This window comes from Pteropus medius, unplaced genomic scaffold (genome assembly GCF_902729225.1).
Source record: "Pteropus medius unplaced genomic scaffold, Ma_sr-lr_union100, whole genome shotgun sequence".
NCBI lineage: Eukaryota > Metazoa > Chordata > Mammalia > Chiroptera > Pteropodidae > Pteropus > Pteropus medius.
Window position 1 is genome coordinate 1,262,047 of NW_024342473.1, and position 18,939 is coordinate 1,280,985.

At 37.9% G+C, this 18,939-nt stretch overlaps 1 protein-coding gene across 4 annotated transcripts in view; it reads right to left on the minus strand.

Moving 5' to 3' along the window:
• TNIK (TRAF2 and NCK interacting kinase) overlaps nt 1-18,939 on the minus strand; it is a 348,429-nt gene that overhangs the window by 46,484 nt on the left and 283,006 nt on the right. For all 4 annotated transcript variants that reach the window (XM_039865032.1, XM_039865029.1, XM_039865028.1 and 1 more), the window contains 3 exons: nt 12,287-12,451; nt 9,049-9,288; nt 6,486-6,592 (listed from right to left, as the gene is read on the minus strand). In XM_039865032.1, the coding sequence (XP_039720966.1) occupies nt 6,486-6,592; nt 9,049-9,288; nt 12,287-12,451 (512 nt within the window). The remainder of the gene's footprint in view (nt 1-6,485; nt 6,593-9,048; nt 9,289-12,286; nt 12,452-18,939) is intronic.

The window sequence follows — 18,939 nt, forward strand, 5'->3', positions numbered from 1 at the left end:
ATTGGAAAACCAAAATTTATTAATTTTGATCACATAAATGTAAAATTTATGACAATATTAATCTTTTAAGTTTTTAGGGTAAAGGGGTTGCTAAGTTAGCACACCTATAAAATCGACTTCAAAAGTGATTGTTGACAAACTTCAGGAAAAGTTTTGAATTTCTTAGTATTTTTATGGCATGCCTTTGTATAATAACTATTTTGGTGAAAACTGTTAGCATCTAATTGACTGAAATATATTTTGATCCATATTGGACATAATCCTGATTTGGAGAATACCTAAAATGATAAATGTGTAATACTTCTGAAGTATCCTACATTTCAAATTTTTCATTCTTCATTAAGAAACAATCCATCTTCTTTAATTGCAAAATAATGAATTCTTCCTATTGTCCTTTTTTATTAAACAGTAGTGGTCAGGAATTATTTACATATTATTAGTAAGTTCTACGAATTTTTTTCTAAAATTGTATTGCTAACCAAAGTGTATTACAGATTTAGGGTGATGGGCATACTAAGGTTTTTTGGTAGTTGCTCTAATTTTGTGGAATAATAATATAGTATTTTTTGTATTAAAAAAATCTATTGAGGGAAGGATGGCTGTGAGCTCTGAGTTTTCTCCCTTGGAGGCTGGGGTGCGGCAGTAGGATCCAGCTATTAGCTCTAACGTAGCACTCCTTTGATCATTTAACGAAAACTTTTTTTAACCTTAAGCATCTACTTTGTGAGACTCATTGGATCAGTATGAGTGAGGGATGGAGGACAGCACAGGTCATAGGGCAGACAGTCAAGTTACAACACAATCCTAGAGGTGAGATATGTGCTGTGGAGATAATAGCAAACAAGCCAATACTCTGCATGCTGTATATGAAAGAATCTATAAATATTGCTGGTGTCTGGGGAACAATGAATGTAGCTTGGATCAGTCAAGGTGGTATCAGGAAGGAGACAGGACTTGACCGGGCTTTGGAAGGGTGAGGGGGAAGGCTGGGGGGACAGCCTGAACAAAGACACAAGGCTTAGGGTTTTCCTAGGGCTCATTGATGTATAGGACGTCACCTTTCTGGAGGACCAAGTCTGTGTTAGGAAACCCTGGGAGAATCGGTCATCAGAAGAAACGAGTGGCTTATGGCAGCAATGGCCCATAAAGCCTGGCAGAAAACATGGACCTCCCAGGGTAGGCTTATGAATGACTGGCCAGGAGAGAGGCAAGTGACCAGGTAGGACACTGCTGTCACATCAGATGGTAATGCCCGGGCCAGGACTGTCCTAGCATAAAAGAGGGGCATAGGCATTAGCAGAACCAGCTGGGATGAGCATGCATTGCTGATGGAACTCAGAGCCTCTTTCTGTGTGAAACTAATTGGTTCCCAAGGGCATTAAATCCCTGACCTGGGCCTCATTAGCACAAGTCCTCCCCACTGCAGCTAGTCAGCGTGGGGGCTGATCTTAACAGGGTTGCTATTTTTGTTGCTGGAGACTGGAAAAAGTATTTAGTTTCTACATAACCACACATAGAAATAGAAAAAACTTTAAAATGACTTTTCTATCTTACTTGTTTTTTTGTAAAGTATGAGTATTTTGAAAAAATGTCTTACTGTTCACATTTTTCTCTTCCTTATTATGTAGTAATATGTGGTCTAGCCTTGGGGCCAAGGGGTCTGAAATATATGCTCTTAAATTGATTTCAGAATTTCATGAAATAATAGATTTCTCTTGTTCACATATTAACTGAGCCTACTCAGATCCAAATGTGTAAAACATTGAAAACATTCATACGGCTTTTTTTTAAATGCTAACTTTTAGTTCAGATATTTGCCATCCCTCAGACAATGCCGTTTGGCATATGAAATATACAGGAAAATGAAAAAATTCACTTACTTGAATAATATAAAAAGTCAAAACAAAATTAGGATTACAAAGTGATTTTTTGGCCCAAATACGTGGGCCAAGTCTATAATTAACTGGCTAAATGCCAAAATTCACTTAGTTTGTTCCTTGATGACACAACCAATGAGGATAGAGGAGCCATAAGAAAACAGGTTTGGGATGGGACAGAGAATTATTCTTTGTAATTAAGCATTTAGTCATTGGGTTTTGACTGGGTGTTTCTGGCTTAATTTAAAGCTTTTCATATTTTTAATGTACTTGGTTGATCAAATTTTAATTTGCTTTAAAAGAACAGATGAATCAAAGTTAAATATTAAAGTGCCTCGAATTTTTAAAAAATGGTATTTTAAGAAATGAACAAATCGAATGTTGATTTAAACTCAAGTGATCTCCTTGACAACATAAAGCATTTGGGAGTCCATAGAGCATCTGAGAACTGCCCTTTGATCTTTCAGCCTGAGCAATGCCCAGCTGCACATACATGAGACAGAAGGGCAAGGAACAGCTGATGGGGTCACGGTGACCATGTTTTCAGCGGGACTTTAGCCATCTAGGAAGGGAACTATTAAAAGCACATAACGATAGTAGTTCTAGCTTTAGTAGGGTAGTTTTGGTGCTTTAAATAGGTCCCATGGGACAACAACCCTTAAAAGGTAGTGAATATCACAGGATCAATAACCCTGAGGTTAAGAGGTGCTGTTAAAAGACTCACTAAACTACATGGGGAGAAAGGTGGAGGCAAAATGTTGCCCTGCCAGTCAATGGATCACGAGCTCCCTTTCTCTTGGGAAAATGAGGCAGCGATGTCAGCTGTGTTCATTACTAACAGATTAGCATCAGGTGACGCTAAAGAGTGAGGAGGCTGGTGCTGAGCCGGCTACCAGGTTTCAAATGTTGGCTCCACTCCTTACTAATTTTGTCACCTTGGGTAATTTACTTAACTTATGTTCATCTCAGTTTCCGCATCTATAAAATAGAGGGGGTCATAACCTCAAAGAGCTGTTATATGGTTCAAATTAGTTAACATCTAATGCACACTGAATAGTACTCTGCATATGTAAGTGTTCCACAAGTGTTTAATGAATAAAAAAATAGTAAATTGTCTCAAACTAAGCAGAAGGCAGGGATCCACAGGGGTGGCCCAATAATACTTTCGTGACCAACTGAAGCCAGCACAGCTGTACCTCCTCCAAACTGTATGTATTTCAAAACATATTTTTTATAGCGATCTTTTTTATTTAATGTGGCATGTGGAGATAGTAAAAGAATGACATAATAGGCAGTATTTTTCTGGAAAAAAGAAGGCTACTGAAAATAGTAAAGCTTTTTTTCTCCTTCATGTTATAGGTATATGCTTGTATATGCCCATTCTAACTCAAGAGTCTTCTATTCAGGATACTAAGTAGTTTATTGATTAAAACATACTGTTCCCCAAATTATTAAAAGACATCACACATTCTGCAGTTACTATATGACGTCTTGCAACTAGTAACTGTAGTTCATTAGTACTGAATTCAGGAAGCAAAACTGAACTTCTTAACCATTAGGCTTTGCCTTCTTTTTTTTCACTGGTTTATCACAACAGTAGTTTATTTCTCACTCAAATCACAAAATGCAGAACAGCTAGAATTGCTCTCTCTGTGGCTCTTCTCCAAATGGTGACTTGGGACTCAAGAAGAATTTTGCCCCTAATAATACCTGTAGCTTCAAAGAGCTGCATGTATATTATATCTTCTGATATAATATACTGGTCCCAGAGTCAGGAAGCCTTGGTTGAATCACTGGGTCCCAAGGAAATATGCAGCCCTGCACATAGCAGGTACTCAATATACATTTGCCGAATTTACCAAATGAAATAAAAAAATAATAACAAAACGTCCTGAACCTGTCTCTTATTACATGTGTAATCTTTCTTGGGATTCATTCTAATTGCTAATTTTCCAATCTCTTTTAACAATCATTTAAAAGAAAAGCCTGAGAGGACAAAAGGCATATTGACTAAGTATAAGAAGTATAGCTTAGAAGCACTGTAAAAGATGAATTATTTAAAAGCACCCCTTTTCTATAGCTTTACAGATGGGCAGTTATCTGACAAATGGTACAAAAAGAACTCTGAGGACCATTTTAGGATCACCAGAAAGTAGGAGAGTCTCTATGTAACAGTAGTGGCCCCCACTGAATCTCTTCTCTCAGTGTCCATGCCCCTGTGTATCTCCTTTATACACCGACTCAGGGCTTGACCCTGTGACCTGTGATGGCCAATGAGACATCAGCAAAGATGATGTAAGCACAAGTTGGACTAGCACTTGTGCATCGGGGCTTTCCTTCTTGGACTGCTGTCCTGAGACTGCCAAACAGTAAAGAAGCCCGGGACGAAAGACCAAATGAAGGTGCAGGTGACCCATCAGCTAAGTGCAGCTGCACGACTGAGCTCAAGTGAGACCAAGAGAACTTCTTAACAAACCCACAGTAGGGTAGTTTTGGTCCTATAAATAGCACCAATTGTGAGAAATAATAAATTGTTATTATTTCAGGCCACTAAGTTTCAGGGTTCTTTATTATGCAGCAAAGGTGAACTAACGCTACGTCTATCACAGTAAATAAACCACATCCTGAAGCTTTTAAAAATGAAATCCAATCCACGTTGCAAAGTCTGATTCACATCTTGAATGTTGGTCACTCGAATAGAAGCAGGAATGTTTGGTAGGGTTACTTTATGTGGCAGAGATGGAGATTCTTCATCCTTCCTGTTCCCCATAATCTCTCTCACTTTCATTGCAGGTAATTTTAGTTGCTATAGATTAAGCACCATTTCAACTTTTAATCTTTCCTTCTATAAACCGAAAAGAAAGAGAGAGAACTATTGTAATATAGTCAAATAAAAAGCAGCTCTTTGTTCCCCCCAAAGTGTTATTTTAATGACATCAGGGCCCAAGATAGTTGACATCTTAGCTTACTCCCTCCCTACTACCTCTGTAAGCACAAAAATGTTAGCTGTCTCACAGAGTCTTCATTCTTTGCACAAAGTACAAAATTTAAGTGGTTTTGAGGGAAAAGCACATGTTTTGCAAGCCACTGACTCAGATGTCTACTATCTTGGGCCCCAATGTCATTAAAATAACACTTTGGGGGGAACAAAGAGCTGCTTTTTATTTGACTATATTACAATAGTTCTCTCTTTTTGGTCTATGGAAGGAAAAGACTTAAAGTTGAAGTGATGCTTGATCTATAGCCACTAAAATTCTAAGCAACCGATCCAGTGAACACAACCTCGTGGGCAGAGTTCAAAGGAGAAGAAGCACTGATAATTAGGGCTTCTAGTTGCTTGAAGAAGGTGACTGAGAAAGTTCAGGCTGGTTTCCTGGTCACTATACAGCCTAGTCTTCCTCAGCCCTGCTGAGCAAAAGCAGTTCAGCACGAATCTGACAAGTGACTGGGAAAAAAATGGCTCATCCAGAGATTCCTGCAGTTGGTAATACCATGCAGAATGCGTTAGCTCCTTTGCCCTAAAAGGATAAATGTTCTAAGTATAGTTCCATCTTATTTATAGAATGACCCCTTCCTAAGGCTTTCATGTGAAGAGGAAAATTAAAGCTTTATGATCAAAAGCATTTCATATTTTAAAGATATGTACAAATAATCATAACCTTCATTTCCAGTCTCTTTTTTCTCTTACTAGCAAGGGAGAGTCCTTCTCTTATTATGAACACGAGGAAGAAGAATAAAACAGCCTGCCCAAGCTCATCCTTTTTTTAGTCTCAACAGAGCCCATTTGCTATTTCAGTTGGTCCTAAAAGGGAGTGTATTCATCATGAAAACTCTGAGGGAAGCTTGAGGAACTATAGCAGCCAACAGCATCTGTTACCAGATAAAATCTGTTCAAATACTGTAAAGATATTGTTTACTTTCCAGCTCCTCTTGAGACCTCTACACCAACCAGTAGGTGGATGCAACTTCCTGACTGTAGGATTACACATCATTGACGGAGAATTCTAGGAGAGCACAGAACACCAGTGGAAGCATAACTATATTTCAGTGACCCTCCATGATGTCGAAGAGGGAATTTCCTCATAAGAGCTAGTCCTTCTGTAATTTGCCATGCTAGGGAAACTCCTTACTGAATTTCTTTGGTGATTCCTTTCTAACATCTCAATAGTTCTCAGGGCACACTTCTTGACCTGATGCTAAAAATCACCTCAAACCAGGTGCTTTTGTTCTGTTGACTCCATAAAATGGTCTCTGAAGTAATGGTTTGCTACAATCAGACTCATATTTACAGTTTTACTCCCAGATTTTTAAAACTGTCAGTTAAGGTACACCTGAGTGATTTCTGGGTTGCTTCATTCATTCATTCATTCACTCGATCATTCATTGATTCATTCATTCATGAACCCTTACTGTACACTGATTTCTGTGAAAGGCTGCTGAAGTAATAAAAGGGCTGGCTGTGTTCTGGCCCACCAAAACTTACAGTTCAGGTGGCCAGTGAAAAAAGTGAAAAAAGTGAAAAAAGAACAAAGACATCTTTTAGGAAAGCGATAATGACAGAGGTAGGTGCAGGCATTTTCCTTTACCTTAACCATCTTTCTCCTTTACCTTGCTCTGATGGGTTGAGATCCTAGTCTGGGTCCCAGAGCACTACCATTTCCAGGAGAATTCTTTCTGGCTAACGCTGGGGATATAGAAGTTGTTCTTTGAGGCACCTGAAAAAAAAGCAGAATTCAGAAATACTGTCCATAAAATAGCTTCCATAAGCTACTGCCTGAAAAACAGCCCACTCCTTTAGAAAGATTTGCCAGGAGTTACAGAAATGATCAGACACATCTTTCATGTGTTAAGGAAGAAACATCTTTCATTTCTCAAAACTATTTGACTCTGTAAATAAAATCAAACAAAACACATTGAGGCACATTCAGCAACCATTAAGGGGTACGATCCTGAATTTTCAAAACAAATTTGAAAACAGACCAAGCTAATTATTTTCATTCATTGAGTTAAAATAATTGACTTCCTTTTGTACAAGAGTGGTGGACTCAGAAATTTTTTTAGGGCACCATAAACTCACCTGATCATTGGAAATTGCATCAGAGGAGAGCCATCCAGATAAACCAAGTTCCATTTTTAGCTCATATCACAACTGACAAACAGATAAGGAAATTATGAAACCTGGTGAGAAACTAGAGTATCAGGCTAGAACTTCGGACATAAGCCACATGTCAGTGAGCTCAGAGAAACTATTGCAATATACCCTGCATGTTTCCACTTCCTAATCAACCTGCAATTATTAATTAAAAACAAACTCCAAAACACCATAGTTTGGAAAGTCAATCTGCACATGTAATATAAAACAGAATTAACCCTGAAAATACTAGAAGGGTCTTCAAAAAGACTATGTGAGTACCAATCAGACTGTTAGATACAGCAGGAAATGCATCATTAGTTTACCTGGCAAGGGCCTAAGGTAGAATTCAAGTATACCTTATTTTATGAAACATTTTTTAATGGAATCAAATATGGCAAGTGTATTAAAGGAGTCTAACATGAGGGGAGAGTAGAAGGAAAAATTATTTTACAAAAATGACCAGGAAATGAAAATGTAGATGTCCCGTGACAGCTAACTGGGTTAAACATTTGTCAGGTGCTTCAGTTTTTATTCATTTTTTGTGAGTGTGTGTATGTGTGTGTGTGTGGGAGGGGGGTGTTCTTTTAAAGTGGTTTTGTGTTTTGTACTAGATATTTTAAAATGTGCTTTGTTTTAATATTATTAACATTGTTAATAAATTAAATGATGTTAACATTCATACAAGTTTTGTTGGTTATCAGAATATATTTTAAGATAAAGATTTAGAAAGATAAGTCAGTTAAGTGAAACAGAATGGCCAAATCAGTGCTCCCATTAAATATCACTGCTCAAATTAAATATCACTACTACTATTTTTCCTTTTTTGTTTGTAAACATAAATAGTTGTAGAGAAGAGTTTAATAAAATTTTAAAACCTGAAACCTGTGTATTGATCTAAATTTTTCTCCATGAGTTATAAATGTATGCCTGCATTTTTTTAGATAGTGGACCAATAATCTCCATTTTTAGTTTCCCCAGCTCTTGTGTCTGCTCCTCTGTTTACCTTGTTTTCCATATTGAACTTTGCTCCTTAAATAACATTTTTGATGGCATCTCTGCTTCCACAAGGGGAAAATATCAACAAAAAATCCATTATCGGTTATTTCTATTTTCAAAATAATAAAAAGCCTGTGATAATATGTTTTTCGAAGAACAATGAGGAAAAGCACTGGAGAATCATTGAATTAAAAAGTTTTTTTTTTTTTTTTCCTGGAATCATCAATGGTAGTGATCTCTGGAAATCGAGGGACATTCCATTTGTCATAGCTCCTGTGCTGAGTTCAGGAGAAAGGGGAATCCTGAACCACAAAGAATCTGATGCAAAAATTCCTCCAGTAACTTGAAGTACTTCCAGGTTGTCTTCAGTGAGATGCATGACCACATTTCAGGATACTTTTTGGAATGAGTACCAACTCAGTTTAGGCAAAAACAAAAGAAACCAAACCCAGGATTATTCTGTCCAGTGGGATGATGGGTCATTTTACTCAACAGTTTTATCCTCAGTAATTAGTTAAGGTTGGAATTAAATTATGACCTGGCCTAGAAAGAGCTTTCCTTAAATGGAACCAACTAAAATATTCTAGGAGCAATACTATCTTCTAAACACCTGAAATTTGGTTTCACTTTGTATCGTTAAGAATAGGAATAAATAAATTTATATTTTTTATCTGGAAGTTTCTCAATTTTTCTAGATATAGATTCAGTCACCAATGAAAATATTTATTATTCTATTTATTAATGTGGATAGTAAAATAATAGTTTGGAATGCTTGGGGTTGAGAATTCTAATTCTGGATACGAGGTATATACTTTTAAGTCATCCAACCAACCTGAGCCTCTGTTTCTTTGGGGAAAACGGAGGTCAGAGATGATAAGCGACAATCTAAGTCACAGATTGGGAATGAGGAGTGACCAAAACAGACGTGAGAGGGGACAGTGTTTTGGCATTATGATGTCTATTATTACGACAGGTCTGGAATTGGGGTGATAATAATTAACAATAATGGTGATGACAATAAGAATACCCCGGTAATGTTACCTTTGGTGGAATGTCTTCTTCCTGTCGTAACCAAGAACTTCGGTCAAACTTCTCAATGCGAGTGGGGAGAGGAGGGTTTTCTGACGTGGGATCCGAGTTCTGGCGCGGCATCTCGACGCGGTGAGAGGTCACGGTCAGGGCCTCCTGAAACCCCGAGAGGCCCTTGGTGGGCTGCTCGTGCACTGACTGGGAGGCGGTCAAGGCAGGGCCTTGGGATTTTACAGCTACCAAGTGTGGGATCTAAGGATGAAACCGACATTGGAGTTGTTAGAAGAAAGAGCAGATCATCCAGCGCCTCACTCAGTGGAAGGAAAAACAAGGTTTAGGGTCCATGAACTGGAGCACATAGAGCCGTTATCTACCGCATGCTTCTAAACACTCTTCAAAATTTTCCACTTAGAGCTATGTGGACTGAACCAGGGATCCTGGCAAAAAGTTAAATGACTTATCTGGAACTGCTGAGAAGTTCCAGCGAAATAAGTGTGATGATAGCACCAATAACAATTTTTAGTAAACATTTATTGACCAGCAATGCAATACATTTCAAGTACTTCTCTTGCAATGTTAGAAATGTCATTATTTAAAACCCCTAACCTGGACTTTAGAGAGTACTACTGCATGGTTAAACAAAAATTACTCTGGATACCTTACTTCTTATGACATATTAAATCCACCACAAGGTGGACACAATTGTTTTCCTCATTTTTCACGTGAGAATGTAAGTCACAGAGAGGTAAAGCAACATCACAGATTTCACAGCTAACATGTGCCGGAGCCTGGATTGGAACCCACATGTGCTCCCATAGCCTATGCCCAAATGCTAGGCTACCCTGCTTTGTGGTGAACTGGCTCTTATCAGCCATGATATGATATACTTCTTAACACCAGGATGTTTCTTTTAGAGTTGTAAGTCTCACAATTTGGCATGTGGTGACATTTTTCATACAGGAAGGACATGCAGTCTTTTGGTAGAGATGTGGCTCTTTAAGACAAATCATTAAAATCTAGATTTCAGAGTATCCTTTACCATTACTTGCACTGCTCACACTTCATTGTTAGTATATAAACTTGTCTCCTCCATCATGAAGATAAACTCCCTGGAGACAGGAGCCACATCTGCTCAAATTAAATATTACTACATTGTATTTCTGAGTCTAGCACTGTGCCTGGCATGGGGAAGGTGTTCTATAAATCTTGGCTGCAGAAATATCTAGAATGCTTTCTAAAATTAACTGTTAATTCGACTAACATTTATTTGTATCCGTTTTGGACAAGGAACCTATCGGACGCTCTTTGGTCTGAAATCTCAGTGCCTGGACTGCTGGGGGCATTTCTCCAGCCCCCCTACAGCAGCCGGGCCTCCGTCCTCTTGCCCTTGAGGTCTTGTCCTGGAACAGCCCTGCCCTAGCCTCTTCAGACCCTCTTTAATCTGAAATCTGAAATGTTATTAATTTTAGATCAAGGGAAATCCTCAAAGTCTAGTTAAGCTCAATGTCATGCTTCAACCAGAATAAAATTGTAATAAAATTTATATTAATGTTAAATATAACTAAATACATTAAATAATATTAAAACAAAGTATATTTTAAAAATACATAGCACAAAACACTAAATCACTTTAAAAGAGCAAAGAAATAAAGACAAAAATCCAAGCACCTGAAGAACACTTAATCCAATTCACTGTCATAGGATATTTACATTTTTGTTTCCTAGTCACTTTCATAAAGTTTCATAAGTTTTTCTTCTATTTTCCCCTTTTAAAGAGCAAAAGAACCTCTAAAGGGTCCAAGTTAGGGCTTAAAAATTTTTTTTAATTTATTTGTTTCTTTAGGTATAGTTGGTATATTGGTTATATTAGTTTCAGATGTATGATATGGTGATTTGACATCTCTATAACTTACAATGTGATCACCCTACTAATTCTAGTAATCATCTATTACCATGGAAACTTATCACGATATTATTAACTATATACCCCTTCGCCTTTCACGCATTCCCCCACACCCTCCCCTCCGGCAACCATTTCTTTGGTCTCTGTCTCTATGAGTCTGTTTTGTTTTGCTTTTTCTTTTCCTTTTTTTTTTAGATTCTACAGATAAGTGAAACAATACCATATTTGTCTTTCTCTGCCCGACTTATTTCACTTAGGGTAATACCCTCTAGGTCCACCTATGTTGTTACAGTCAGGGGTTTTAGAAAAGGAAGTTTGTGTGTTAAAAGAGAAGTTCCTATCAAAATGCATCCTATGGAAAGTCACACATAGAAGAATCACATGCAGATAAAAACAAGCAAGGGCAAGATTTGACTAACTGGCTGGTACCAAAAAACCTTGGACCTCATATGCTAAAGGCAAACTTAAAACCAAGAATCCTTGATTTCAGCACTACTCTTTTAAACACTCGCTCACACAGCGTGACATATTTCAAAAGCGACCCGAAAATATCTTGTGAAAGTGTTAATATAGGTGGAGGCTTGGAAGAAATTTAAGACATTTGGGTGAAAGCAACTGCATTACCTTTATTTTTCATAAAATTCCATACTCATTTCAGTTCGTTTTTGCTATATATAATTTAAAGTCCCCTAAAAAATCCTCTTTTTCTAAAAGCGAGGTAATCTTTTTTTTCTTTTTCAAATGGCTTAAAACAGTGGTCCTCAAATTCTACCACTCATCGCAATCACCAGGAGGGCTTGTTAAATCCCCACAGTTTGAGCAACAGGCCTGAAGTGGACCCGAGAATGTGCACTTCTGCCAAGTTTCAGGGTGATGCTGACGTTGCTGATTCAGCGACCATGCTTTGAGAACCAGTGGCTTAGAAGATGCAATTTTATCCAAGTCCACTTAATTTTTCTGGTTTCAGTATCATGCCCAAATCCCAAAGAACAAAAAGACAATATAATATTGTGTGCATATATATATATCAAAGGTCTATATAAATTTTATTTTGGCAGCTAAAACTAAATATATATTTGTTCTCACCTTGCAGAAACTTTTATGGGTCTCCAGAGAGGCTGATATCCCAAGAGGTGACTTCGTGGTTGGCTCAAAGTAAAGGATGGCACTTTTTTTTTTCTTACCCCTTCCTCTATAGTGGGGCCTCTTATGTTACTACGGATTCTATATTAAGGGCCATCATTTGATCCTATGATCCTATGCCTGAACCCATGTTACATTCTTCTGGGCTTTTAGTAGGTTTAACTGTTTACTGGAACACCCGATGGAGAGAATGGGAGAACGTACCTGCGGATCAACCGGTCTTAGCATAGGGGGGGTCCGAGCAGGCTGAACGCCACTGATACTGAAGGACTCCGACCTTGGTGGCAGGCTGGGGTCAGACACCCTGTTGGCAACTTTGTGCGGCATGGCAGGTGAGCTCTGCCGGTTGAGCCTTGACCGTTCTTCTACCTAGAAACAAAAACAGTAACAACAAAAAGAGAGCGTCAATGGCCAGAAGGGTAGAAGCTGATTTACTTCCTAGTAAGCGTTTTACGTAGTCACCTGCACAGCCATTTTTCTGTCCCTTGGATCAATTCAATTTGTTTTAAGGAGTCCGAACTCCATGTCTGCTCTGCATCAGGAATTTGTGAGAAAGCTCTTTTCTGTCAGAGTAAACACTAACATGAAAACACACAGAATACTTAAGCTATCATCCTTTCCTTACCCATTATCTTGTGCTATTTTAGTTAGCTGGGAATTTGGGACCTGCTTGAGTTCATCTTGCATTGATTGGGGTATTATCTTGCTGATTGGTCACAAAGCCATGGGGTCAGTGAGGGAGGCAAAGCGAACTACGGCAGGCATTGAGATTGCTTGGAGAAAACAGAAAATAGCTCTGAGTTGACTCATGGGACAGGGAGGGGAAGCATATGGGAGGGCTGATAAGAGGATCAAGCTGAGCATGCTAACCCCCCATTTCTTCACATGCCCTCTTGATAGGCAAGTGGGAGTTCTAGGTGGCTTGCTTAATGAGCATGGCCCATCTCAAAGAGATTCCTTTATCATTTTCTTTCTCTCTCTTGAAGGGCCTTTTCTTTTCAGTTGTCTCTCCCTGCTCCCTAAAATACATTAGCCCTCCCCATTCTTTCCATTTCCAGCTTGGACTCCACTGCCTTCCTCTCCCCTTCCTCCTCCCTGTTTCTCCATACATGGTATTCATTCCTGCTTCTCCTCTGCTCCTCCTTCTCTCTGGCTGTGTCCTTGTCATTCCTTTCTTGCAGGGTGTCTCAGCCCAAAGCAGATAACTGATTGCAAGTGTTGCAAAGAAAAGGCTCACAGTACCAGGAATGGCCTTTAAACAGGTAAAAGTTACCTCTAAGTATTTATTTGCAGCAGATAAGACTGTTTCAGAGGACAATTTTAAAGGAAAACTTAGATAAACAAGATGTACACTGTAAGACATGATTTAAGATCTTCAACAATGTCAAGAGGTCTAGGACTTTTCATCCAGATCCATCTCGTCCTCTTTTTTTTTCCTTTAGGGTTAATTCGACAGCAGTACTTTTCAAACCCACCAGGGCAATGTACTCCACCCTAGTGAGCGTTAACTCTTAACTCTCTTCTGCTGACTCACTGTCTGAGAATGACATAGGCCTGTCATGGAACCCACATGAAGGTCCTCAAGATATATTTGTATGGAGCTGCTAAAAATCTTTATTTATTTTATTGCCTGATTTGAAATTTAAAAAAAGTTATTCTTTCTCATCCTCCCTACCCCACTTTGAATCTTTCCAGAGGCAGACTCAGTCTCATATACAGTGTAAGTCTGTTTTCTAAACTTTCATATTGCACATATATTAACATGAGAAGAAATGCTATAGAATAGAAAACTGTCCTCCCGATTCTCCTTAGGGGTAATTTGAACATCTCTTCTCCTTCCGATTATTTTGGTAATGGGCAATTACCATGGCTGTACAGGTAACTGGCATCCAGTTGACTTTGGTTTTGAAATTCCAGGTCCCAGAAGCTTACCACATACCAAATATGATTAGCTGCCAAAAAGCCAGGAATATAAATCAGAAAATATATACTTTGTGTATGTGTGTGTGTAAAATATTACAATAGCAATAAATACTTGGCTATTGCACTGAGCAAAAGCAAAGAACAAAGCCAGCTTTGAGGTAAGACCACCAAAAAGAAAAAGTCTGCAAAGACAGCAATAGGTAAACTGAGACCAAGGCATGCAATGTATTGCTTTTGCAAATCCTAGGCTCTTTGAAAAGAAGTTGATTATTTCCAGACCATTAGAATTAATCAAATATTAATCAAATATATCTCATTTCCAGGGAAGATCATTAATAGATAAATCACATGTCCAAGCACCTGTCACTCTCTGCACTCCCACCATCGAAATCATTCTGAACTCAGGAATTCAAGAAATTCTGATACACTTTCAAATAACTATCTGACTAGCCAGACTATAGCCACTTGTTACTTGACATTCAGAACCAAATATATTCAAAGAGTGAAGAATACTCATCATCACTATTTTTTTTTAACTGTATAATACCTTCAGCTTTAAGTACACATTTAGAGACAGCACATTGAAAATAAATCAAAAAGTATGCCCCCAAAGGCTCCATCTTGAGCAAATAAACCATTTTTGAGATAATTCTTTTGGCAATTGCCAGCAACAAGGCTCCAGGAAACAAAACATCTTTGGCTCTAATAGGACTATAGGCCACCCAGGCCCTAAAGCGGTCATTAGAAATTAATAGGGCTGAATGAGGAATGCCGATTTTCATGGTTAATGGGTTTGATTAGACTATAGATATTAGTAATGTGCTTGTAGTAAAAATTCCTATGTTTTGTATGAATTAGTTTACTTACTAAATCTTACTATTAGCGTGTTTCAGTCTGTACCATTCTAAAATGTATAGTATCATCTATTGTTACACTTTGCAAATTATTCCAGAATGGGTCAAGTGTGGTGAAATTTTCTGAATTGAAGTTTGTTCCAAGAAAGTTGAAAATTTATGAGAATGATGTAACTAGAAGGCATCTGGTTACATACTTCGTCTCGAGAAAACTTTGATCTAAAATATTAGGACGATAATGCTGCCCACTGCTTTTGTACCACAGAAATAGCATGAGTATTAGAGGAAAGTTATGAAATCAAACATCCTAATAACAGTTTCAGATGGACAGAGGAGAAGCTGAGTAAGAAGCAGGCAGGCCCTTGTGATTATTCTGATAATGGGCAAAGACCTGTCTCCTGATTCATCATATCTATGTCTACTAACTGGACAGGACATAGATATGAGCGAGACGAAAGAAGAAAGTGTCTCCCACCCACTCCCAGAATAAGGATATATGTGACTGCAGCACGATAAAGATGTTTCAATCTGCCTAGCACAATACTCAAAAAAAAAAAAAAAATCTATTAGCTGAGCCTCTGCTACAACTTCCTGTTGCCAAGAAAATGTAAAATACCAGAAGTACCACCAACAAAGAGGGTTCTTACAGCATCAGACAGAGTGCCAAGGTGCCAGACCATAATGACAAAAAATACCTGTTACAAAGGTTTCATAGTTGAAGGTATTACCAACAAATATGGAGAACAACATTAGGAGAGACCCATCGATTGTACTATAGAAACAATACTTTTCTTACTAAAAGGATTATTTTAACATTAAAACTAAAATAACTTTGGAGAGATTTGGGTCACCTCTGCAGAACTGTTATACCATTCATTACAGCATTATAGGGAGAAAGAAATAATAACTGTGGTCTCAGAAATAAAATTCTGCTCCAGGCAGGACTATGCTTTCCATTGGGTACTATAAGAGTGATATCTGAGGCCTCTGAGATGTAGAAAAGCTACACAAATACAGAAGGCCTGAAAATAAATTTGTTGATTATACAATTGCAAAAAAATTTTTCAATTTTTTTTGAAATTGAAAAAATAAAAACATATTTAAATGCATAAAGGAAACATTATATCAATGTCAATTATTAAATTGCTTTGTACATTTGAAAACAATTTACAGCGTACAATGTCTCGCTTAGCAATAATGAATATTTGCTGAGAGAATTTTAAAACAAAATTATAGAAGTAATTTAAAAAATGTTGACAGCAAAAACATATTTATTATGTCATCCAGATGCATTTTAATATGTTTTATATGATGTAGGGCCCGTGGTGGTCTATGAAGTTCTTAGAAGGCCTTACTTAAGAGCTCATATGTGGTGAATTGAACACAATCTTATGGGAATTCCTTTTTATTCTAACTGAAAAAAACCAGTTTGAATTTTTGGGCAATGCTGGAGAATGAGACAGAAATCAACAAATAACTTTTAAGTGTTCATCTGATACTTTGACCCTGCGCTCATGGCTCACGCAAAGAGTTGAGTTGTTGGCAAAACCACATGGGCAGATGGTTATCAAGCAAGCTGGGGATATCTCTTCAGAGAGGCTCTTCCATGACAGGGAAGACTCTCATTCATATGGAATGGTTAAAATGCAGTCTTGTCTGAAGATAAGGGCCTGAACTATTTTTCGAAGATCTAATCCTAGCCAATGGTTTCAGAGAAAAATATATATTCTCATATGAATGAAGCATAAAACTTAAAAGTAATAAGGCAGCTCTTTAGTACGCTGAGATAGGAAATGAAGAAGTGTGCATTTATCACTGTTGAGAGGTGGGTACAGGAGATGGGAAATGCATGAGAACTGCCCACGTGAAATCCAAACCAGAAACAAGAGGGGCAAAACACGTATTCCTTATGGGCAACAATGGCCTTGGGAACAAAATATAAACATGTCGAAGACTATATTCCATTTGCATTTGTAAAGTGCCTACAGTTTCAATGGCACTCACATACATGATTGCCCAGGATCCTCCCGACTGCAAGGCAGGATGTATGATGGGGAAGGCGCACCTCAGGAAGACTACAAAACTTGTCCTTGGTCACACAGCAAGGAAGTGGAAGAACTTGAACTCAAACAAACTCCTACTTCTATCTTCCAGGTCTCTCTCAAGCTAAATCTTAAGAGAGATAAGCAGAGACTGAGGAAAGATGGGAATAGAACTGTAAATTCTCCAAATGGTAATTTAAGAACCTTATATATAAAATAACTCATATGAAGAAAATGACGCATCGGTATAGAGCAGAGAAAACCAAGTGGAGATGAAGTTCTTATGTATAGGGATTTGAAAGTCCAATGAGCTAATGGGACATAAAGAAATATCCTGGCCCATTATGTGCTGAATAAAACCATGGCCAGATGACTGGCATGCATTATAGAGAAAGAATATGACAGAGTGTTAAAAAAAAAAAAAATTAAATACAATCCCATGCAATACTCATGATGACAGAGCATTCTGTCACTGTGTTGGTGCAAAAAAAAAAAAAAGTATGGGTGTGGGGTAGGAAGGCACACACAGTTACTGCCAGGCCCAGGCAATCACATACCATTTTAAGGAAAGGAATCTGTTCCATTATATGAAAAAGAATTATAAAAAAAAGGAATCTTCATCATTCGAAAAATGACAGTGAGAAAAAAAAGACCTTCTAATTTTGCTGATGTTTAACAGAATCATACTGATGTTTTCACAGAACAAATCTGACTTCTATTCTAATCCAGAAATGGCAGAGAATTTGAAAGGGGTGAGAATACTCCCTGCCCCTCCTTTTAATAGGGTCATTAATGTTCCTTTCTGGCCGAAATCTGAGTATCAAAGTCAATGTGACATTCAAGACAGATAGAATACTCAGTACAAGGAGAGAGGTAAGAGCTCAACAAGTTTTGTAAATGATCCAGTTTTTCATTTGTTCTTACTGCATCCAACAAACTAAGGAGAAAGATAATGAAAAATGCAATGATGACATACGTTTTGCAAAAAGAAGCAACAAAAACAGGAAAAGAAGCATTATAGCAACATTACGTTACCAATGAGAAAAATGTCAATTTGGAATAAGGAAGAGAAGTTAGTGGATGGAAAAGTAATCAAAGAAGGAAAAACAATCTTGCTGAGAAAGTACAGAGTTAGAAAACAAACACTGGAACAGATCACAGAGGAGGCTGTGGTGGGTGAAGACGACTGGATGGCGTCTCCAACGGCACAGAGACCAAAAAGCCCAGACCCTGCATCACAGGAGACTGTGGCCTGGGAACGGCTGCCCACTCTTTCCTGGTGAGGTTATTTTCAAATTTATATCCTGCCAGAGGATGCATTTGAAAAAGAAAACAGTACCTTCAATTCTACCTCCAAAAAATAATTTAACCCAGTTTTTGTTTTTTTGTTTTTTTTTAATCAGTTGATACTTAAGATACTGAAGAGCTAGAAATTCTGTTCATAGCTAAAGTCTTGAAATGTATGTTACTGTTTGGCTCCTTTGAGCCCCACTAACTCACTACTGTAAGAAAAGAGATCTAGAAATAATACTCTAAAAGAAAAGTTCATACATTGCTGATGAAAAACATTAACAACTTAAAAAAATGATGAATCAAACCAAGGCAGACAATTATTTGTTCTCATTTGTATACCAGTTGCTCTAATCTCCAATTTAGCACTTGCCACTCATTTTATCATCTAAATGTTTCATCTAAATATAAATTAACTGTTTCTTCTAAAATACGAACACCCACTCTAAGACATGGGAACCATTTCGTGAATAGATTGATGGTTAGCTGGAAGCTGAATCATGTTAACTACACTCAGGAGGACAGGACTAAATACGAAATCTCAAAAGAATGTTCCCACATGTCTAGAAGTGAATGAAACCCCAAGGAAAAGCACTAACTGCTAGGGAAGTCAGGGACTTTAGAAGATGTCACCCACCAGAGGTAACCCAGAATTATGATGACCAGAGAACCTCACATCTGGAGTGTTTGATGACACAGCCATGCTCTTTGCATACCCAGCTGTTACATTTCTTTTACTGCTAGAAGC